The sequence below is a fragment of the Eleutherodactylus coqui genome, chromosome 5 (genome assembly GCF_035609145.1).
Source record: "Eleutherodactylus coqui strain aEleCoq1 chromosome 5, aEleCoq1.hap1, whole genome shotgun sequence".
Lineage (NCBI taxonomy): Eukaryota > Metazoa > Chordata > Amphibia > Anura > Eleutherodactylidae > Eleutherodactylus > Eleutherodactylus coqui.
The window spans coordinates 205740675-205764714 of NC_089841.1; the positions used below are offsets into that span (position 1 = coordinate 205740675).

General features: G+C 45.0%; 1 protein-coding gene across 1 annotated transcript in view; it reads left to right on the forward strand.

Moving 5' to 3' along the window:
* LOC136628931 (G-protein coupled receptor 54-like) overlaps positions 1-6332 on the forward strand; it is a 43650-nt gene extending 37318 nt beyond the window's left edge. Inside the window, exons 4-5 of the mRNA XM_066605005.1 lie at positions 2196-2434; positions 5982-6332. Coding sequence (XP_066461102.1) covers positions 2196-2434; positions 5982-6332 — 590 coding nt within the window. The remainder of the gene's footprint in view (positions 1-2195; positions 2435-5981) is intronic.
* The last annotated feature ends 17708 nt before the right edge of the window (positions 6333-24040 follow it).

Below are 24040 nucleotides of genomic sequence, written 5' to 3' on the forward strand. Positions count from 1 at the left end.
GGTTGTTATGGGCAACACAGATTTTCTTTAAAAACGTATGCACGACGTTTTGACGCAAAGTTGCTAGGTAGCAAAAGTAGGAAAGTGGAAAAAAAAGAGAACGAACCAGTGTGCGGCAGCATGCATAGGATACACTGTCATGCACTGGCAAAAAACATGGCCATACTTCGTGCCACACCATGGTTAGATGCTGCATTTTATACGCAGCGTTTTACTATTCATTCATGTGAGCCCGACCATACTCTTTCCTATAGTTGTCCTACTAGAATTGTGTCCTCCTTTCAGCTTTATAATGATGTTTGAGGTACATAATTGGTTTTCAGCTATACTTATACTCGCAAAATGTTTACATTGTAGGAAAATTGTCTGAAGTTTTACAAAGTTGCTTCATAATATCTAGTGTCATTAAATACCATTTCACTGAGAGTAAATTACATTGGCAGTGATTTGTTATTTTGCATAGATGTCACATGAAAGTAACATTTTATTGTAGCAACATATTTATTCTACTTTTTAATGGCTGCTCAGACATTGACAAAAATATAAACATTTAATAACAGACCTTGACAGCAAACAGCTAGGCATCTGGAGAACTCTTCTGTATGGCTGCCAACTGAGCAACAATGCAGCGGTTCCTGAATAATAGCCTTGTATACTCCAACAACAGTAACCATGTTAATTTGCTAGTATGCTTGAAAAAAAAAACCATGTAGCTCCCACTATTATTCTATGGTGTCGATTCAGAGAAACTCAAAACAATTCCAATGAGGCAAAATTATTTTTTTAAATTAGGATTAGAAAAATAATTTCCTCGTATGTCACAATAAACCAATAGATAAAACACCCATCTAGCCAAATAATACCTAAAAACTATTACATATGTATTACAACAGAGCATCCAGGTCTCTTTTAAAACATTTCAACCAATTATTAGCTTATGAATATACAAATGTTAGGGTCCCATATGACAGTATAAGCCCTAAAACACACTCTAGTGCGTTCAAAAGTTTTTGACAACTAAACCAAGGGTGGGATATTGGGATTCACTTTGCGTGAAGTGCATATTAAAGGGGGTTTTACTCTAGATCAAGCCCGCACAACTTGGCAGTAGGTTCAGTCCACAATTAAAGTCGCAAACCTCTTGGGACCGCAGATAGCTTTTAACTTTCTCACACACACAGCACTTCTACATGGTACATCAATTATGATCCCCATACATCACACACACAGCCCTACTACATCCATCTTGATTCATACACATTACACATGCAGCACATCACACACACAGCTCTGCTACATGGTACATCTGTTATGATTCCCACACATCCCACACACAGCTCTACTACATCCATCCTGATCGCACACATTACACACACAGCACATGACACACACAGTTCTGCTACATTTTGATTCACACACATTACACACACAGCTCTACTACATCCATCCTGATTCACACACACATTCTACTACATCCATCTTGACTCACACACGACACACACAGCACTACTACATCCATCCTGATTCACGCAATGACACACACAGCACATGACCAACACATCTCTGCTACATCTTAATTTACACACATCACACACACAGCTCTGCTACAGCCACATCCATCCTGATTTCCACACATCACCAGACTCCTGGATATAGTGATGAGCCTCTAATCATGTGATTCCTGACTCCACCCACACAAGTGATCACATGATGGTGATGCATTACAGGTCCTGGTAGTAGCTGCTGTCAGCCTATCCAGTATACAGTACTTTCTGTCAAACTGCACAATGGCTCCTCCCACAACAGTGACATCACCACAGGTGCTTCAGCCCACCGGATCTCTGAGGTGACGGTAGGTCAGTGTCTTCTGTCAGGACCGCTGAGTTGTATCTGAGATAATAACAGCTTAGTTGTATTCTCATTTTGTTGCTTTTATCCTCCACTTTTCAAGAGCCCTAACGGTGTTGTTCTTTTGTTGGTCAGGCTTTGTGTTTTATATATGTTGTAGGACCTTCAATGACGTCACCAGGGGCGGAGCAATGACATCACCAGGGGTGGAGCATCAGAAACACTCACATTCCAACTGATAAGTGGTCGTTAGCAGTTTGATAAAGAAATCACTTGCTGTAATAATTGTTATCTGCATCCAATAATTTTATTTTTCTTCAGGTCTAACAATTTTCAATTATTTACAGGGTCCTTTCTATTATCTATTCCATGTGCAATGTACCAAAAACTGAGTACTGGGTACTGGTATGGACCACAGACCTACTGCATAGAAGCCTTTCCAACTGCTGCACATCAAAAAGCCTTCATCCTTTATACATTTCTTGCTATATACCTCTTACCGCTGTTATCTATTTGTATATGCTACGCTCTCATGCTAAAAAGGATGAGCAGACCTGTTGTGGAGCCCATTGACAACAACTGCCAGGTAATGCGTTATTGACAAAGAAAGATCTTATATTGATGCCAGTCATTTAAAGTATGACAGATTCTGTCTTCATTTCAAACAATTTACCACCCACACAACCTCCCACACAACCTGTCATGTAAAATATTTCTATGGTACTGCTCAGAATGAAGAGTCCAAATGCCTTAAACTGGCAATATGTGAAAGCGCTAACTGAATGAAACATACAAAAATGTGATGATAATATAAGAATAATATTGATTTAACCCTTTAATGACATGTGATGATGGCAAAATCAGAGGGTTTAAGAGGGGACCAGATGCCTTTCTAGAGCGCTATGATATTACAGGATATAGATATTAAATAACCAGCGGGGTTGTTAATCCAGGTCTTGGATTCAGGTAGCGAATAGTAGTCTTAGAACAGCACCTTGAGTCTCAAATATAACAGATATTTACGTTGGGAGTATTAAACAAGTTAATTAACACTCACCTGGTGCACGGTGGGAGATCCCACACGATGTGGGGGCCCATCGGCACCTAACATCCTGGTTGGCTCATCACAGTAAAAATCCCCATCCGATATCCAGATTCACTGGAGAGGCCTCCTGGAGTAATAAAGCCTCCTGAGTACTCAGAGGGCCTTGAGTGTTTATCCAAATGGTAATGAAGAAAAGATCCGCGCTTCAGGGTTCCGGGGTTAGGATTAATCTGAGCTGATGGTCCAATGGTTACAATTAACCAAGTTTTATTAAGGTCTCATACTACGCGTTTCGGCATTTACAAACACCTTTTTCAAGTATAAAACATAAATACAAATTCTTGCATATGTATAAAAAAAACCACACACTTACTTTCAGTAGTCCGTGTCAGACTCCGGTGGGATTGGCGTAACGTCATTAGTAGGAGGAGATTTTCCTTTTTGATTGACGTTGATCATGTGATACGGGTGGTGGAACGTGCGTTTTAAATTCAGTCGTGGTTTGTTGGAGCGAAATGTGCACTTCAGTACAACTTGATGACGTCACTGCAATGTCCACACGCGGTCCGTCCCAGTACTATGAATAAACGCATATCAGTATACACTGTTCTCTTAAAATCATAACGTGAATGAAGCATATAGCATATATTTAAAACTTCTCAATTATAAAATCCATAATCTTATAATAAATAAATATTTTCAAATGTCTTGGTTTTAAGTCTGATTCTTTGATTACATTTTAAAATGATGTTAGATTGATGTCTTTTTTATTTTAGATTTATGTTTTTTCTAAAATCTCGTTCAAGCCATGCGGGACTAATGTCTTTAATTGATAGATCCAAAACATCTCTTTCTTCCGGAGGGCAATTAGTGATTTTGATGATATATGTTCCCTAGTCAGACCTCATCCAGAATACTGTGTCCAGTTCTGGGCACCCCACAAGGCATAGACAAACTGGAGCAAGTTCAGGGAAGAGATACCAAGATGGTGAGCGGTCTGCAAATGTTTAGCTTGCAAAAAAGAAGTCTGAGAGGAGACTTAATAGCTGTCTACAAATATCTGAAGGGCTGTCACAGTGCAGAGGGATCAGCCCTATTCTCATTTGTACAAGGAAAGAGTAGAAGCAATGGGATGAAACTGAAAGGGAGGAGACAGAAATTAGATATTAGAAGAAGACTTCTTGACAGTGAAGGTGATCAATGATATTAGAAAAACTGTTGCAAGGTCATTCCTTTAAACTTAAAAATAGGGTGGTGAAAAAGTTTTAGCATTAGAGTTTTTCATTTATTTTTATTTCCAAGTAATAATTATGTGACAACCATGAAACAGCCGAGACCATAAAACTGTCTAGTAAACTTAAACTAATAAAACTTGAACATCTGTAGAAGTCAGCATGAAGGGAGGAGTTAAACCCTATTTTCTATAGGGGGGAAATCTCTTTTCTTGTGTAATACAATATCTGAAGGGCTGTTACAGTGCAGAGGAATCAGCTCTATTCTCATTTGCACAAGGAAAGACCAGAAGCAATGGGATGAAACTGAAAGGGAGGAGACACAGATTAGATATTAGACAGTGAGGGTGAGCAATGAGTGGAACAGGTTACCACGGGAGGTGGTGAATTCTCCTTCAATGGAAGTCTTCAAACAAAGGCTGGACAAATATCTGTCTGGGATGATTTAGTGAATCCTGCACTGAGCAGGAGGCTTGACCAGATGACCCTGAAGGTCCCTTCCAACTCTACCAGCCTATGAAATGGGCTGAATTTGCTTCTACCTCATTGGGGTTTTCTTTGCCTTCCTCTGGATTAACAAGGTGTGGTGGAAACAGGCTGAATTAGATGGACGTTGTCTACTTTCAGCCTAACATACTATGTTACTATGTGTATTGTCTTTTTAAAGAGGCCGTTCAGGGTACTTCTTCTAATATGCCACCTTACTACGGCGGCAATGCACAAAAAAATTAGTAGCCCTGCGCACACTTTTCAATGCCTAAGACTGGTAGTGATCGGATACTAATATTGATCTCCATTCACGTTAACCCCTTAGATGCCAAGGTCAGTAAAGACCACAGCATCTAAGCAGTTTGGAGCCCTCTCTCTCAATCCATCTGTGCTCTGTGATACGATTGCAAGGTGTCAATGGCAGCCAGAAGACAAGTAAAATGGCCTCCGGGTCATCATGTATGGTAGAGTATTTGGCCTAGCTTTCATTTAGAAAAATGATAGTTTGAGGTAATACACTGCACTATATAAGTAGTGCACTGTATTATCTAAGCAATCCAGCGACCACCTGACCTGCAGAATAAGGGCGGGCTTACACAAATGTAATTTTATTGCATATTACTAGCATATAATATGCGGTGAATGGAGTTAATGAAAGTACACTGATTTTCATTGATCCATTTAAACGTGTGTAAATTAATTGCGTATAATACGCATGTAAAGAAGAATGCAGTTATAGAAGCCCTACTGTTCTCTATGGGTGCCTAAAAAATGCAGTACATATGCAATTACATTCTATGCAACGTCGCTAAGCGACAGAGAGGGATATTAAAAAAAATGAAACCAGGAAGGCTGCGCATGACAGCGTGCGTGAGATAAACTGTCATGCGTAGTCAGAAATCAATTTCTCAAACAATGTCAGACTGAGCATTTATTATTACCATTTTTCAAGCAGAATATGGCCAAATTCTTGACAATACAGAGGTTCACCAGCTAAATCCTAACAAAGAAGAGGACCTGCCTTCACTTTTATACACATTGCCTTTTAATGGTATCCTTGTACAGATATTAATAACATTGTACAATTTAAAGGGGATACTTCAGATCAGAAGCAATGTCTATTTTTTTCCCAGAAAAAATGCCACCCTTATCCATGGACTGTGTCTAGTATCGAAATTCAGTCCCATTTACCTGAAGGAATACAGTTTATGGAGAAGAATAGTGCCGTTTCTTAGGTGGGGTGGGAGAAGGTCCTTTTTCTAATATCAAACAACCCCTTTAATAAATTGCAAATAGTCTTGCTCAGTACTTTCCTGCCTCTCATTAAAATGCTGAAGAACTTTCACTTTCTTCCTTGTTTCCTTCAGGTTCAACTCTTGGCAGAGAGATCTGAGGCGATACGAGCAAAGATATCCAAGATGGTTGTGGTGATAGTTCTACTCTTCACCCTCTGTTGGGGGCCCATCCAGTTCTTTATTTTGTTTCAAGCCTTTGATTCAAATTTTCAGAAAAGCTATGAAACTTATAAACTGAAAATTTTTGCGCACTGTATGTGTTATTCCAATTCCTCTGTCAATCCTATTGTGTATGCTTTCATGGGGGCTAACTTCAGAAAGTCTTTTAAGAAGGCATTTCCTTTCATATTCAAGCCAAAGGTGGAGTGCATCACTGGAGCAGCAAGGAATACTGAGATGCACTTTGTGTTATCTGGAACCTGAGCAACGTAATAACCAATTTTCAAAACTTGTGATATACAGTGTGTTCTTGTGGTAGCCAAAATGGTATTTGATGTGTTGTCTATTTATATTTAAAGTTTAGTTAGTCATGTTTTCATGATATATGTATGTTTTATGCATTGTATTTATATGTTTCTATTTTTCTAGTTAAGGACATATGTTGTACTCAAGGTATGACGACAGGCGCAATTGGAAAGGGATATATGTTGTATAGTGTTGGTGAGGGTGCATGATTTTCAATAACTGCAAAATATCTCTGGCATATGATCTTTACTCAACCCTGAGTCAACATAAATGCTAGTGAATGACCTCATCACCTCCCATCTACACTACTGCAATGTTCTTTTCAGTGACCTCCCATTCAACACTTTTGTGCCTCTCCAATTGACTCTCAACTCTGATGCCCTACTGGTCCACCTCTCTTCTCATTATTCCATTGCCAATCACTTTGATGGCTACACATTTGCCAGTGAGTTCAATTAAAAATATTAAAGGGATTTTTCAGTGAAAATGTCACGTCCACTAATTATAATTAGTTGGGTGCAATACCAATTAAAGTGTAGCTATATTTCCATACCTCTGCATGCCTTTTCAGGATGCTTAGGTCCTCTCGCTCAATGGCTCTCAATTTCAAGTTACTCTAATTTCAAGTTATTCCCTATCCACAGAAAAAAGGGATAACTTGCTGATCTGTGGGGATCTCAAGAACAGGGGTTCCATGTTCCTATTCTCCTACAGCACCCCCGACAGTGAAAAGGAGACTGAATGAAGCACTAGTCACGTAAGTGTACCAGTGCTTCATTCACTTTCAATGGGACTGCCAAGATAGCCGAGCGGCACCCTCTCAGGTATTTCCAGTAGCCCCACTTAAAGGGGTTGTCCCGCGCCGAAACGTGTTTTTTTTTTTTCAATAGCCCCCCCGTTCGGCGCGAGACAAACCCGATGCAGGGGTTAAAAAAGAAAACCAGACAGTGCTTACCTGAATCCCCGCGCTCCGGTGACTTCTTACTTACCTGGTGAAGATGGCCGCCGGGATCTTCACCCTCGGTGGACCGCAGGGCTTCTGTGCGGTCCATTGCCGATTCCAGCCTCCTGATTGGCTGGAATCGGCACGTGACGGGGCGGAGCTACGAGGAGCCGCTCTCAGGCACGAGCGGCCCCATTCAGAAAAGAAGAAGACCGGACTGCGCAAGCACGTCTAATCGGGCGATTAGACGCTGAAAATTAGACGGCACCATGGAGACGAGGACGCTAGCAACGGAACAGGTAAGTGAATAACTTCTGTATGGCTCATATTTAATGCACGATGTACATTACAAAGTGCATTAATATGGCCATACAGAAGTGTATAACCCCACTTTGTTTCGCGGGACAACCCCTTTAAGTGAATGGAGCGCTGTCCGCTCACATGCGGCCAGTGCTGTCATTCATGTTTCTGTTTCTGCTTTGCTGTGACTATCCCCAGTCCAGTTTGATTTTCTATTTTATTTGATGTTTTATTTCTGTCTGACTTGGAATAACAAAGGAAAAACTGGATTTCTGCCCCATCTACTTGGATTTACTACGGGCTATTCTGGATTTCAGAGGAGTCCCTTCCCTCAGTGGACTCCTCTACAAAGCAAGTTAACTTCATTTTTTCATTGATTAACCTTTCACCTAGAGGGCAGGGATTTATTTCCTTCTGTTTTATCTCAAAGTACCAGAGATGTACCCTATATAGAGATGAGCGAGCATACTCACTAAGGGCAATTGCTCGATCGAGCATTGCCCTTAGCGAGTACCTGCCCGCTCGGAAGAAAAGGTTCGGCTTTCGGCGGCGGGGGAGAGCGGGGAGGAACGGAGGGGAGATCTCTCCCTCCCGCTCCCCCGTGCTCACTGCCGCAACTCACCTCTCACCCGCGCCGGCAGCCGAACCTTTTATTCCAAGCGGGCAGGTACTCGCTAAGGACAATGCTCGATCGAGCAATTGTTCTTAGCAAGTATGCTCGCTCATCTCTAATCCTATACCCTGGGATTCCCCCTATGACGTTCTCCCTGGGTGTTGAACACATCTTCATGGATCCGGTGCTTTGGATATTTAAATACATATAAAGCTGACTTGGACCAGTGATGCAAACACCTGTCACCTGACGGACAGTCTGTATTAGGTGAGTCCTTTTTCCAACCTACTTATCTACTATTGTTTGGAGCGCAATCCATATATTTATTCTTCTACCATTCAGAGTGATGTCACTGTGGGGGAAGGAGCATCCCCCACGGTAACAGGAGAGCGGGGGTGCTTCTGCCCCTGCTGTGATATCACTTTTCTGTTCTCGAGATCGGCAGGGGTCTGACTGGTGAGATACTGTCCAATCAGTAGGCTTTCCCCGATGCGATGCCAGTGCTCTGCACATCAGATATCGGCTGCTTCTGCTCCCCCTCACATCTCACATATAGCAGTCTCACAAATAGAGAGAAATAGATAGAAACTGCAGCTGCATCCCCCCTCCACTCTGTCTTCTATTTGCTGTAATACTGTAGATTTTAATCGGTTTACCTAAGTGTTAAAAGTAGAAAAATATGTAAACTTGTTGAGTGTTGGAACTCTTATATGTGGTTTGCAGACTCTATCCTTCAAATAAAACTATTTTTGCCCGTCAAGGATTATGTAATATCTGAGTATAATTCTGTACACGGCTTCAGAAGCCACACGTCATTCTTGGATATTCATTTCTACTCTAGTTTGTAGGTTATGCTGCATCAGGGGTATACAAGACACAATACAACCTGGTTATACTTCTTTCCATTTCTATCATGTAGCTCAAAAGTAAGATTTAAAAACTTGTCACATCAACTATGCTGTCTGATCTACTGCAGGATGTTAGAGCAGGAGGAGGTGAACAAATTGATATATAATTTGAAGAAAAAGTTCTATCTAACTTGTAATATCTTAACCTCTACTTGTTCTGGTCTTATAAGTCCAGTGGGCGGTCTCACTCAATGACTGAAAGACCTTCCTGCATAACTTTGCATACAGATATAGGTGTGAATCACTGATTAGAACCGCCCATTTGACGCCTATAACTTAATGCCCTTAAATCAGACAGAACATTCAAGTGACAGGTTCCGTTTAAAAAAATGGATAAAAAAAACCCAAACTTGAAAAAACTTAAAGAGCTTTTCAACAGCAGTTATGCTCTTCAATCTACACTCATTGTTTAAAAAAAAAAACAAACGCACCTAGGAGTGTAGCATGCTATTACATCTCAGGCAGATATACAAATGATTAGAGTTGTGATGTAATTAGATGAATGGTCTTGCCACTTGAGGCCAGAAGAGTGGTTTCACCCTTGGCCTATAAAAAAGCTCTCAGAGGCTACTTGTGTGTAATGACCTCTTTTCCCACTTGTATAGAGCTTGTTGACCACTAGACATGTCTCTACGATGCAAACAAAGAGATTTCTACCAGTTAACAGTTTGAGAGGGGCGCATTATTGGAATGTGAAAAGTTGGTTGTATCGACAAACTGCCTGCCACTGGGCTGTTCTGACCAGACTGTTAGGAGGTATTGGTACCACTAGATGTGCGAGGGCAAACACAAACAGCAACTGGGCTCAAGACGCCTTAGACAGACCACCTATAGATAGGATCATGATCATCTGACAAGCATGAGTAGCACCAACTGTTTCACTGCCCACCAGACAGAGACAGGTAACACCATTATTAGAGGCCCATGTATCTGTCAGAACCATTTCCAGGCACTTGGCTGTAGGATGTTTAGTCTCATAGTGGCCGTTACGTGTACTGCCTTTGATACCCACCCTCCGTCACCTCCGCTTGCAGTTGTGTCATGAACAATGAAACTGGACTGCTACAAAGTGGAACCGAGTTGTCTTAACGACAAATCCAGGTTTAGTTTGGGCACTGACGATGGCCGTGTTTGTGTCTGGAGACTTAGAGCTGAGTGCCTTAATCCTGCCTTTGCTGTGGAGCAGCACACTGCTCCCCCTGCTGGTGTGGTGGTCTGGGGGGCCATCCCATACAACAGTCAGTCACCCCTACCGTGTTTCCCCGATAGTAAGACACCCCCGATTGTAAGACGTATCGGGGGTTTCAGGGGGGTCGGCCAATGTAAGCCGTACCCCGAAAGTAAGACATATGTCTTACTTTCGGGGAAACACGGGGGTATTGCCGCCTCCCTCTCATCTACCGTAGCTGCGCGCCGCCTCCTGCCCACTTCCGCGCCGCCCCCCCTCCATACGTCACCGCGTCTGCCGCCTTTGGCCTCATGTCCACGGGGAAAATCAGATCCGCTGCAGATTCTCCATGGAGAATCTGCAGCGGGTCCCTCCTGCCCCGTGGACATGAGCGCTGAAAATAGGAATAAATCAGAATAAGCTTACCTCTCGCACGCTCCGGATACTTCCTTCGCTGCGGCGTCATCTTCTCTCGTCGCGGCCGGATCTTCTTTCTTCGGCTCGGCGGATGTGCATGATGACGTCGGTGACGTGCCCCGCGCATGCGACGGGCCGAAGCAAAATGATCCGGCCGCGACTGAGAGAAGATGGCGCCACGGCGAAGAGAAGAACCGGAGCGTGTGAGAGGTAAGTTAATTCTGATTTATTCCTATTTTCAGCGCTCATGTCCGCGGGGCAGGAGGGACCCGCTGCAGATTCTCCATGGAGAATCTGCAGCGGATCTGATTTTCCCCGTGGACATGAGGCCAAAGGCGCCAATATAAGACATACCCCGAAAGTAAGACATAGTGGGGCTTTTGGGGATAAAAAGAAAGTAAGACACTGTCTTACTTTCGGGGAAACACGGTAGTAGTGGTACGAGGGACAATGACAGCTCACTGATATGTTCAGGATAGCCTGCAGCCACATATGCTCTTTTCACGGCAGAGCTTCTAAGAGGCATTTTCCAGCAGGATAATGCTCAGCCGAACACAGCAAGGATGACACAGAAATGCTTTCACAACATTGTCACACATCTGTGGCCTGCCCGGTCACCAGATTTTTCACCTTTTAGAGGCCGAGTGGCCAAACTGCAACCCAAAACCCACTTATTCATCATAAAGTGCCAACACATCAGGGGGCGGGGCTTATCACAACATATGATTTTACCTTCCTCGTTGAACCCACCCACCGCCAAAATGGCGGGCGCAGGCGCAAAAGCCACAGATTGGTGGGGTAATTTAAAATCTCCCCGCACCTGGCTACTAAATGTAGCCAAGAGCCTGGAGATTTCATGGGGTGCCATGGCACGCTTTTCCCAGTCACGTGATCGCCGTTATCCAATGGATAACGCCGATCACGTAAAAGTAAAAAAAAGGTCCATTTTCCCCTCCGGTCACGGATCGGATCCATGAGGGGAGGTGAAATTACTTGAATAAGACCACCAGCGATGTCCACTGATGGGATCCTTTTCCGCAGACCTTTCCCCAGTTTTGGCGCATGCGCCCTTCGCCAACATGGCGAACGCAAGCGCAGAAGCTGGGGAGGGCAAGAGGAAATTTAAAATCTTTAAAGGTAGCCAAGAGCTTGGAGATGTCACGTCATCGTCATTATCCAATGGATAATGGCGATCACATAAAGGTTAAAAGACAGTTAAAGTTTGATGCTCCGTTCAGTTTGGGCCCCGTTGTGCATCCAGACAGAATATTAGGGCCACAATGGGTATGTTTCTGAACACGGGACAAATGGGGGTATATATTTTGGGGTGAAAGTTTTTATTCCTATGTGTGCTGTACAAAAAAACCTCTTTTTTAAAATGACATAATTCTAAAAAAAAAAAAAAATCGTAATTTTTTTCTTCTGCTTTGATTCGTTTCATTTAAAAATGGTGGAGTCAAAATACGCAGTACACCACTAGATGAATGCGTTAAGGGGTCTAGTTTTTATTGTGGGGGTTCTCTGTCGCTGCTCCTTTCGGTTACGGCCCTGTTGTGCATACGGACAGAAGATTAGGGCCACAATGGGTATGTTTCTGAACACGGGACAAATGGGGGTATCCATTTTTGGGTGAAAGCCTCCATTCATATGTCTGCTGTCCAAAAAAACTGTTTTTAAAATTACATAATTGATTTAAAAAAAAAATCGTAATTTTTTACTTCTGCTTTACTTTGATTCATTCAAAAACTGTTGGGTCAAAATACGCAGTACACCCATAGATTAATGCACTAAGAGGTCTAGTTTCCAAAATGAGATCATTTGTGGGGGTCCTCCGCGTTTTGGTCGCTCAATGGGTCTACAAGTGAGCAATGGGGCCTAAAACGCCTTCAAGCAAAATGTCTGATCTGAAAGCCACCTACTGCTCCTTTCAGTTTTGGCCCCGTTATACGCACAGAAGATAAGGGCCACAATGGGTATGTTTCTGAACACAGGACAAACGGGAGTATGCATTTTGAGGTGTAAATCCTCATTTTTATGTGCACTATAGAAAAAAAGCCTCTGTTTAAAATTACGTATTTGCAAAAATATGAAATTTTATTTTTTCTACTCTAAATTGCATTAATTCCTGAAAAGAAACCGAGGAGTCAAAATACTCCTGACCCCCCTCAGTGAATACACCAAGGGGTGTAGTTTTTTAAAATTGGGTCAGTTGTGGGGTTATCTATAATTCTGACACCCATGAGCCTTTACAATCTTGGCTTAGTGCCGGAAAATAAAGTGTTCCTCAAAATGTTGATAATTAATAGAGATGAGCGAGCACCAAAATGCTCGGGTGCTCGTTACTCGAGACGAATTTTTCGCGATGCTCGAGGGTTCGTTTCGAGTAACGAACCCCATTGAAGTCAATGGGCGACCGGAGCATTTTTGTATATCGCCGATGCTCGCTAAGGTTTTCATTTGTGAAAATCGGGGCAATTCAAGAAAGTGATGGAAACGACACAGCAACGGATAGGGCAGGCGAGGGGCTACATGTTGGGCTGCATCTCAAGTTCACAGGTCCCACTATTAAGCCACAATAGCGACAAGAGTGGGCCCCCCCCCCTCCCAACAATTTTTACTTTTGAAAAGCCCTCATTAGCAATGCATACCTTAGCTAAGCACCACACTACCTCCAACAAAGCACAATCTCTGCCCTGCATGACACTCCGCTGCCACTTCTCCTGGGTTACATGCTGCCCAACCCCCCCGCACGACCCAGTGTCCACAGCGCACACCAAACTGTTCTTGCCCAGCCTTCAGCTGCCCTCATGCCACGCCACCCTCATGTCTATTTATAAGTGCGTCTGCCACAGGAAAAGCAGGCACACACTGCAGAGGGTTGGCACGGCTAGGCAGCGACCCTCTTTAAAAGGGGCGGGGCGATAGCCCACAATGCTGTACAGAAGCAATGAGAAATCCAATCCTGTGCCACCTCCATCTGGAGCTGCACACGTGGGCATAGCAATGGGGAACCTATGTGCCACACACTATTCATTCTGTCAAGGTGTCTGCATGCCCCAGTCAGACCGCGTTTTTTTATAAATAGTCACAGGCAGGTACAACTCCGCAATGGGAATTCCGTGTGAACCCACAGCATGGGTGGCTCCCTGGAACCCACCGGCGGTACATAAATGTATCCCATTGCAGTGCCCATCACAGCTGAGGTAGTAATGTCATGTTTAATGCAGGTGGGCTTCGGCCCACACTGCATGCCCCAGTCAGACTGGGATTCTTTAGAAGTGGAAACAGATGCATTTACAACTCCCTGTGGACCCACAGCATGGGTGGGTGCCAGGAAGCCACCGGCGGTACATAAATATATCCCATTGCATTGCCCAACACAGCTGAGGTAGTAATGTCATGTTTAATGCAGGTGGGCTTCGGCCCACACTGCATGCCCCAGTCAGACTGGGGTTCTTTAGAAATGCACAGATGCAGTTACAACTCCCTGTGGACCCACAGCATGGGTGGCTCCCTGGAACCCACCGGCGGTACATAAATATATCCCATTGCAGTGCCCAACACAGCGGATGTAACGTCAGCTGTAATGCAGGTGGGCTAAAAATTCATTTGATTACACTGTAGGCGAGGGCCCACAAAAATTGGTGTACCAACAGTACTAATGTACATCAGAAAAATTGGCCATGGCCAACCAAGAGGGCAGGTGAAACCCATTAATCGCTTTGGTTAATGTGGCTTAATTGGTAACTAGGCCAGGAGGCAGCCCAGTTAAAATAAAAATTGGTGGAGGTGAAAGTTTCAACGCTTTAATGAGCATTGAAACGTATAAAAATTGTTTAGAAAAATTATATGACTGAGCCTTGTGGGCCTAAGAAAAATTGCCCGTTCGGCGTGATTATGTGAGGTTTCAGGAGGAGGAGCAGGAGGAGGAGGAGGAATATTATACACAGATTGATGAAGCGAAAAGGTCCCCGTTTTTGATAGGGATACAGAACGATGCTTCCATCCGCGGGTGCAGCCTACCTATTGCTTAGGTATCGCTGCTGTCCGCTGGTGGAGAAGAGAAGTCTGGGGAAATCCAGGCTTTGTTCATCTTGAGGAGTGTTAGCCTGTCGGCACTGTTGGTTGACAGGCGGGTACGCTTATCTGTGATGATTCCCCCAGCCGCACTAAACACCCTCTCTGACAAGACGCTAGCCGCAGGACAAGCAAGCACCTCCAGGGCATACAGCGCGAGTTCAGGCCACGTGTCCAGCTTCGACACCCAGTAGTTGTAGGGGGCAGAGGCGTCACGGAGGACGGTCGTGCAATCGGCTACGTACTCCCTCACCATCCTTTTACAGTGCTCCCGCCGACTCAGCCGTGACTGGGGAGCGGTGACACAGTCTTGCTGGGGAGCCATAAAGCTGTCAAGGGCCTTAAAGAGTGTTGGCCTGCCTGTGCTGTACATGCTGCCTGATCTCCGCGCCTCCCCTGCTACCTGGCCCTCGGAACTGCGCCTTCGGCCACTAGCGCTGTCGTATGGGAATTTTACCATCAGTTTGTCCGCCAGGGTCCTGTGGTATAGCAACACTCTCGAACCCCTTTCCTCTTCGGGTATGAGAGTGGAAAGGTTCTCCTTATACCGTGGGTCGAGCAGTGTGTACACCCAGTAATCCGTAGTGGCCAGAATGCGTGTAACGCGAGGGTCATGAGAAAGGCATCCTAACATGAAGTCAGCCATGTGTGCCAGGGTACCTGTACGCAACACATGGCTGTCCTCACTAGGAAGATCACTTTCAGGATCCTCCTCCTCCTCCTCCTCCTCCTCAGGCCATACACGCTGAAAGGATGACAGGCCAGCAGCATGTGTACCCTCACCAGTGGGCCAAGCTGTGTCTTCCCCCTCCTCCTCATCTTCCTCCTCCTCCTCCTCACCGCGCTGAGATATAGACAGGAGGGTGCTCTGACTATCCAGCGACATACTGTCTTCCCCCGGCTCTGTTTCCGAGTGCAAAGCGTCTGCCTTTATGCTTTGCAGGGAACTTCTCAAGAGGCATAAAAGAGGAATGGTGACGCTAATGATTGCAGCATCGCCGCTCACCACCTGGGTAGACTCCTCAAAGTTTCGAAGGACCTGGCAGATGTCTGCCAACCAGGCCCACTCTTCTGAAAATAATTGAGGAGGCTGACTCCCACTGTGCCGCCCATGTTGGAGTTGGTATTCCACTATAGCTCTACGCTGCTCATAGAGCCTGGCCAACATGTGGAGCGTAGAGTTCCACCGTGTGGGCACGTCGCACAGCAGTCGGTGCACTGGCAGATTAAACCGATGTTGCAGGGTGCGCAGGGTGGCAGCGTCCGTGTGGGACTTGCGGAAATGTGCGCAGAGCCGGCGCACCTTTCCGAGCAGGTCTGACAAGCGTGGGTAGCTTTTCAGAAAGCGCTGAACACCAAATTAAAGACGTGGGCCAGGCATGGCACGTGCGTGAGACTGCCGAGCTGCAGAGCCGCCACCAGGTTACGGCCGTTGTCACACACGACCATGCCCGGTTGGAGGCTCAGCGGCGCAAGCCAGCGGTCGGTCTGCTCTGTCAGACCCTGCAGCAGTTCGTGGGCCGTGTGCCTCCTATCTCCTAAGCTGAGTAGTTTCAGCACGGCCTGCTGACGCTTGCCCACCGCTGTGCTGCCACGACGCGCGACACCGACTGCTGCCGACGTGCTGCTGCTGCTGCTGACACATCTTGATTGCGAGACAGAGGTTGCGTTCGAGGAGGAGGGTGGTTTAGTGGAGGAAGCATACACCGCCGCAGATGCCGCCACCGAGCTGTGGCCCGCAATTCTGGGGGTGGGTAGGACGTGAGCGGTCCCAGGCTCTGACTCTCTCCCAGCCTCCACTAAATTCACCCAATGTGCCGTCAGGGAGATATAGTGGCCCTGCCCGCCTGTGCTTGTCCACGTGTCCGTTGTTAAGTGGACCTTGGCAGTAACCGCGTTGGTGAGGGCGCGTACAATGTTGCGGGAGACGTGGTCGTGCAGGGCTGGGACGGCACATCGGGAAAAGTAGTGGCGACTGGGAACTGAGTAGCACGGGGCCGCCGCCGCCATCATACTTTTGAAGGACTCCGTTTCCACAACCCTATACGGCAGCATCTCCAGGCTGATAAATTTGGCTACGTGCACGTTTAACGCTTGAGCGTGCGGGTGCATGGCGGCGTACTGCGCTTGCGCTCAAACACTTGCGCTAGCGACGGCTGGACGCTGCGCTGACAGACATTGCTGGATGGGGCCGAGGACAGCGGAGGTGAGGGTGTGGGTGCAGGCCAGGAGACGGTAGTGCCTGTGTCCTCAGAGGAGGGTTGGATCTCAGTGGCAGGTTGGGGCACAGGGGGAGAGGCAGCGGTGCAAACCGGAGGCGGTGAACGGCCTTCGTCCCACCTTGTGGGGTGCTTGGCCATCATATGTCTGCGGTGGTGGTGAGGCTGGTGGTGGTGGCTCCCCGGCTGATCTTGGCGCGACAAAGGTTGCACACCACTGTTCGTCGGTCGTCTGCACTCTCAGTGAAAAACTGCCAGACCTTTGAGCACCTCGGCCTCTGCAGGGTGGCATGGCACGAGGGGGCGCTTTAAGAAACAGTTGGTGGATTATTCGGTCTGGCCCTGCCTCTACCCCTGGACACCGCACTGCCTCTTGCAACCTGCCCTGCTGCTGCCCTTGCCTCCCCCTCTGAAGACCTGTCCTCAGTAGGCGTAGCAAACCAGGTGGGGTCAGTCACCTCATTGTCCTGCTGCTCTTCCTCAGAATCCTCGGTGCGCTCCTCCCTCGGACTTAATGCCCTTACTACTACCTCACTGATAGACAACTTTGTCTCATCGTCATCGGCCTCCTCACCCACTGAAAGGTCTTGAGTCAGTTGCCGGAAGTCCCCAGCCTCATCCCCCGGACCCCGGGAACTTTGCAATGGTTGGGCATCAGTCACGATAAACTCCTCTGGTGGGAGAGGAACCACTGCTGCCCAATCTGAGCAGGGGCCCGAGAACAGTTCCTGGGAGTCTGCCCGCTCCTCAGAATGTCTCATTTTCATGGAGTGAGGAGGCTGGGAGGAAGGAGGAGCAGCAGCCAGAGGATTCTGAGTTGCAGCAGTGGACGGCGCAGAACTCTGGGTGGACGATAGGTTGCTGGAAGCACTTTCTGCCATCCACGACAGGACCTGCTCACACTGCTCATTTTCTAATAAGGGTCTACCGCGTGGACCCATTAAATGTGCTATGAATGTGGGGACGCCAGAAACGTGCCTCTCTCCTAATCCCGCAGCAGTCGGCTGCGATACACCAGGATCAGGAGCTCGGCCTGTGCCCACACCCGGAATAGGGCCTCCGCGTCCTCGGCCGCGCCCACGTCCTCTAGGCCTACTCCTACCCCTCAGCATGCTTTATTACCAGGAATGCAGAAACACAACACTGTAATTAAATGTGCCGCTTATTGGCCTCTGGTTGGAGGCTGAGTTCGCTTACGGAACGCCAGGAAATAATTTGCCGCAAGCCTGCTGTAACACTTAGCTGGCTGCGTATTTATTTCGAGAACTACTACCCCCAGCACACACGGACCCAGAACACTGAGCACAGTGACAGGCAGGCCAAATAGATTTTTTTTCAAGATTTTTTTCCAAAGGACCACGGCGTATATTCAATCTATAATATATGTCTTCTGGCCCTGCCTACACAATTCTGTCCCTGATGTGTGTGTCACGGAACTGCAGTGTTGCACTGTTATTAACTGCAACAGACCGGTGATTTCAGAGCCAGGAAATAATTTGGCGCAAGCCTGCTGTAACACTTAGCTGGCTGCGTATTTATTTGGAGAACTACTACCCCCAGCACACACAGACCCAGAACACTGAGCACAGTGACAGGCAGGCCAAATAGATTTTTTTTCAAGATTTTTTTCCAAAGGACCACTGCGTATATTCAATGTATAATATATGTCTTCTGGCCCTGGACTGTGTGACGGAACTGCAGTGTTGCACTGTTATTAACTGCAACAGACCGGTGATTTCAGAGCCAGGAAATAATTTGTCGCAAGCCTGCTGTAACACTTAGCTGGCTGCGTATTTATTTGGAGAACTACTACCCCCAGCAGACACAGACCCAAAACACTGAGCAGAGTGACAGGCAGGCCAAATAGATTTTTTTCAAATATTTTTTTCAAAAGGACCACTGCGTATATTCAATCTATATATGTCTTCTGGCCCTGCCTACACAATTCTGTCCCTGGAGTGTGTCACGGAACTGCAGTTTTGCACTGTTATTAACTGCAACAGACCGGTGATTTCAGAGCCAGGAAATAATTTGGCGCAAGCCTGCTGTAACACTTAGCTGGCTGCGTATTTATTTGGAGAACTACTACCCCCAGCAGACACAGACCCAAAACACTGAGCAGAGTGACAGGCAGGCCAAATAGATTTTTTTCAAATATTTTTTTCTAAAGGACCACTGCGTATATTCAAGCTATAATATATGTCTTCTGGCCCTGCCTACACAATTCTATCCCTGGAGTATTACTGCAGGGCGCAATGCTCTGCACGGCCGATATACCAAAAAAAAAAAAAGTGCAACACTGCTAAAAGCAGCCTCCACACTACTGCACACGGTTAGATGAGTATCAAGCTCGGACGAGTACGTTCGCTCATCTCTAATAATTAATGTTAAATTTGTTCGTCTCCTAAATGGTTTAAAAAAAACAAAAGTTTTTCAAACATGCATCCAGAATAAAGTGAACAGATGGAAATATATATCGGAGCAAAAAATTGTGCAGTATGTTTGCACATATTTGAGATATTACAGTTGAAAATGTGAAAAAATGACAATTTTTTCAAAATTTTCCCAATATTGGCACTTTTAATAAATATACACAAATGATATTGGTCTATTTTTACAACCTAAACGAAGTATAACATGTGGCGAAAAAACAATGTCAGAATCACTTGGATATGTAAAACCTTCACGGAGTTATGATATGTTAAGTGACACACGTCAGATTTCCAAAATTTGGCTCCGTCACTAAGGCGCAAATAGGCTTCGTCACTAAGGGGTTAAACAACCCGATAAGTACAAGAGCTGTTGCTGATTTTTATGCCGGCTGAAACTGAACAAGGAAGGAGAAGCGCCCGATTCTCTTTCAGTCATTGGCTGCATTTAAACTGGATGATATTGTACATTTTCCCTCATTTGAACGATTTTATGGATGATAATGATCGTGCCAATTAAATGCAGCATAGAGGAGAAGCACTTAAAAAGGCTTCTAACAGTTCACTCCCTGTCTGTGTTATAGAATACGTACTTTGAAAAACTGAAAATTGTCAGTGCTGAGCAATTGTAAAATGTTTTGCTTGGAATGTTAAACTTCTGGAATGTGGCTTCACAAAACATTTTAGTTTGGCCGTTATTCCACGTTATCAAACCATTAAAAAAATGCCTTGTGCTGCTACATCAAGGACATAATATTGTAATGTGAAAGTATATAAAAGTGATTGTCCTTCACTAAGTAGTCAGTAGGCAAACAATCCATTTCCGAAAAAAAACTGAAGGTCTCTGTGATACTAGCTTTTTGATTAGTGCTGCATTTACAAGCAAAGGTGATTAGTTCAAAAGATAGTGGGAATGACAGTTTGAACGATCATTTTGCATAAGCTGCTAATGGGGACTAATGCCCATTAGTAGCATATTAGCTTCATTTGCATATAAATGAGGTGGTCTGTTATCTGCATACAGCCCCTTTGTTCTGCTGTGGGACAGCAGCTGAATACAATGTTATCAACGCTCCGCTGGAGAATCACTGCGTGCAGTCCCCGCTATCAGCTGCCCGGCCCAAAGATGGAATTTAAACTCAATATAAAATCATCACTTGGTCCGAAAATCAAACGGTGGTAGCATTTACACGCAACGATTATCGCTCAAAAGACATTGTTTGGGCGAATTCTGAGCGATAATCATCCTATATAAATAGGGCTTTAGGCCTGTGTCTCACAAATGTATCTGTGTTTTGAGCACCCAATACGTAGTGCCTAGAATCCATTGATTTCAATGGGTTTGTTTACATGCACATCTCATTCAAGGTAAAAACTATACAACATGATCTAGTAAAATAGAGCATGGTGTGTATTCTTTTTAACGCCCGGATTGCGCATGCCAAATACAAGCATGTGACAGGTCTATTAAAGTCAATGGGTTCTATTTTTTGTGCATTGCGTGCACAAATTTCTTGTGCGCAAGACAAAAAAAAACACATCTGGAACTCATTAGACTAGTTAACCATTGCAATCAGAATGTCTTTGTGTCCCGCAAGAAAGAAACCATGCCCTGTGGGCAGAGAGAATGCAGTAAAATACGCCGAAGCGCGCACAAAACAGCCTTATTTATAGCACAAAAAGTTGCGTTAAGGCGTGCGCAATTGCACATACGTCCATGTGAAGTCAACCTCAGAATGTGAAAATCAAGTAATCTGAGCGGCTTCCAACAAGGCATGGTCATCACCGTTCGATTGGATTAGGCCAGCATTTTGGTACTGCAACTTTAACACTTATATAAGCAACTCCAATATAAATTTTCCTCTAAATTCTCAAAATGTATATAATATAAATGTCATGCTTTGTATTATAAACTTCAACAGTCAAATTTAACTAAAACTAGACTAAGGTGATTCAGCTCTTAGTTGGCTAAACATTCTCATCAGGCTTATGGTAGAGTATCTAGCTATGATCTAATAACCAGGTAGTTCTAAGTCGAGAGGAGCGTATGTCGGAATCCCGGAATACACATCATCTCTATCCAGGGTTCCCACAGTACCCCATATCTTTCCAATGTATCTGACCTTATGGCATGTAATCTTTCATACATCTGGGAGATCTTATTCAGTACCTCTTGAAAGGACAGATGTGGTTGTTTCCATCTGGCTGCAATATGAATCCTAGCTGCCATGCAAATATTTTGAATTAATTTATGTGCTTGGTATTTAACCCTCGGCAGACGATCTCCTAGGAGAAACAATGCTGGGGATTTCTGAAATGGGCCTATAAAGAGTCTATGGAGTAGCCTATGCACCTAAGAGCAGTGCCAGGACGCCTCTGGGCAGGTCCACCAAATGTGTAATTGATTGCCCCTCTCTATACATCCCCTGAAACAAAAGGGCAAAGAAGATGGATAGAATATCAACATTCAATCTAACAGGTACCAAATGAGTGCGGTGTAGGATTTTTATGGAGGTTTCCATCGGGGTAACCTTGTGGCTGCCTTTAAAGATCATTTCACAGCAGTGATATCATCTTTCTTCTGTCGTACTAATTTCCAAATCTGTCTACCATCTCAGTATAAATGGACGTTTGCCCCCCACTGTTGGATTATTTCAGATACTATAAATCAATGACAGCGTTCCTTTTGCCATGGGATCTCGCAGACTGCCTCTCAAACATTGTCATTTCTGGAAGACCAGGAGGCATCTTCAGTGAACATATAAAATGAAATACCTGATTGACTCTGTAGTTCTCTATTGCCGGTGGATTGAATTGGCTTGGAATTGGGCTACTGTCATTATTTGAGATCCCATCAGGAAGTGATAAAGGTCTGTCACTTCATTATTTTTCCACCAATGGAAGTGAACCAAGTCCAGGCTAGGTAGGAATCGCACATTAGGTATCAGAGGCAGCATTCTCGAAGGCTTTGTGGAAAGGTTACATTTAAAACAAATGTTTCTCCAAATTTTCATCGCATAGTAAGCAGGCTACTGTTGCACAGATTGCGAACCATCGGGCTATCTGACAACATCAGGGCTGGGAATGTGTATGGAGTTATTTTGGACGCCTCCACGGCTACCCATAGCTAAGCCGTATTCCCCCTCCACCCAAAGTGTCTATCCACTGAGCCATTCTGGCAGCTGTGTAGTACTTCATTAGGTTCGGAACAGAGATGTTTCCCTTCATCAAAGTCTGGAGCATGTTCTGTAGAGCTTGTATCGGTATGTCCTGCCGTAAAGCCATCCGGGCCCATTGCCTTTCCCAATTTCAATTTATCAAGAGCCTCAGCTATTTCTTCAAAGGTGATATCTGTGTTCAGAGACTCCCTTTGAGCTTGGGAAATGGTGGGCAGCGGGAGGGACTCTATAAAATTGTGCCCTAAAGTCTCCACACCCCCTTTGTGCTCCTTCTAGAATTATGTATAATATTTTGCAGATGCGTCATAAATCTTGTCCGGATTAGTGGTGGTGGTATTATGAGGGGTGTATAACTTAAAGACTGAATTCATCTGTTGTTGCTCCCGCAGTTTTGAAGCTAGCAACCTGTCTGGCTTATTTGCATATTTAAAATACTTAGATTTAGTCCACTGGAGCACTAGCTCCACCTTTTTCAACAAATGGGTGTTGAGCTGCAGCTTAATATCTCTAATCTCTTTGGTCGTTGTCCTCGGTGGAAGGCGTTGGTTATAATTTTCTAACAGGAACAGCCTTCTTTCTAAAGCCAGGAAGGCTTGCTTTTTTTTCAGAAGCCATATGTATGAGTTGTTCCCGAATATACGCCTTATGAGACAACCATATCCATTGAAGCTGTGTCTCTGAAAAAGTATTAAGACCAAAGAAATCGGAGATCTGACTGGAAATTTGGCTGGAAATATTTGGGTCCCAGATAAGGGCTTAATTCAACTGCCATTTAAATATTATATGGATCATCACAGCTAATCTCCGAAAGGACAAGATCGTGGTCTGACCAGACACAAGGGTAGTGTCTTGTAGTTACAAAATGGGGTAGGAAGGATGTAGACCACAATATGTAATTGAGTCTCGAGTAAGCCTGACTCACTAGTGAGAAGAAGGTGTATCCCCTCTCATTTCCATGAATCTCCCTCCAGCTATCTGCTACTGCCAGCATGGACAATTTACCCTCCAACTCCCTCCATTGTGATGCAGAGAATCTGTCAGGGTTATTACTTGATCTATCCAGGGTTGGGTTAAAAGGGAAATTACAGTCTCTCGCCTATAATACCTTACGTTGTGGATATGAAAGGAGTTTTTTAGCAATCAACCGCATAGTGGGCGAAGGATTTTCCGAGGGGGCATACATATTAATTATGGCCAATGATTAATTATGTAATTTGCCCCATATGCTCGTTAGACGCGGCCAAGGCGTTTGATAGCGTCGAGTGGCAATACCTGTGGAAGGTATTAGAAAAAATGGTATGCGGCCCAACATTTGTGAGACGGGTAAAACTTTTATATGCTAGAGTGGAGGCGGACGTGTCCATCAACGGGGGATCCTCAGAGGCATTCCCACTACATAGAGGAACGAGGCAG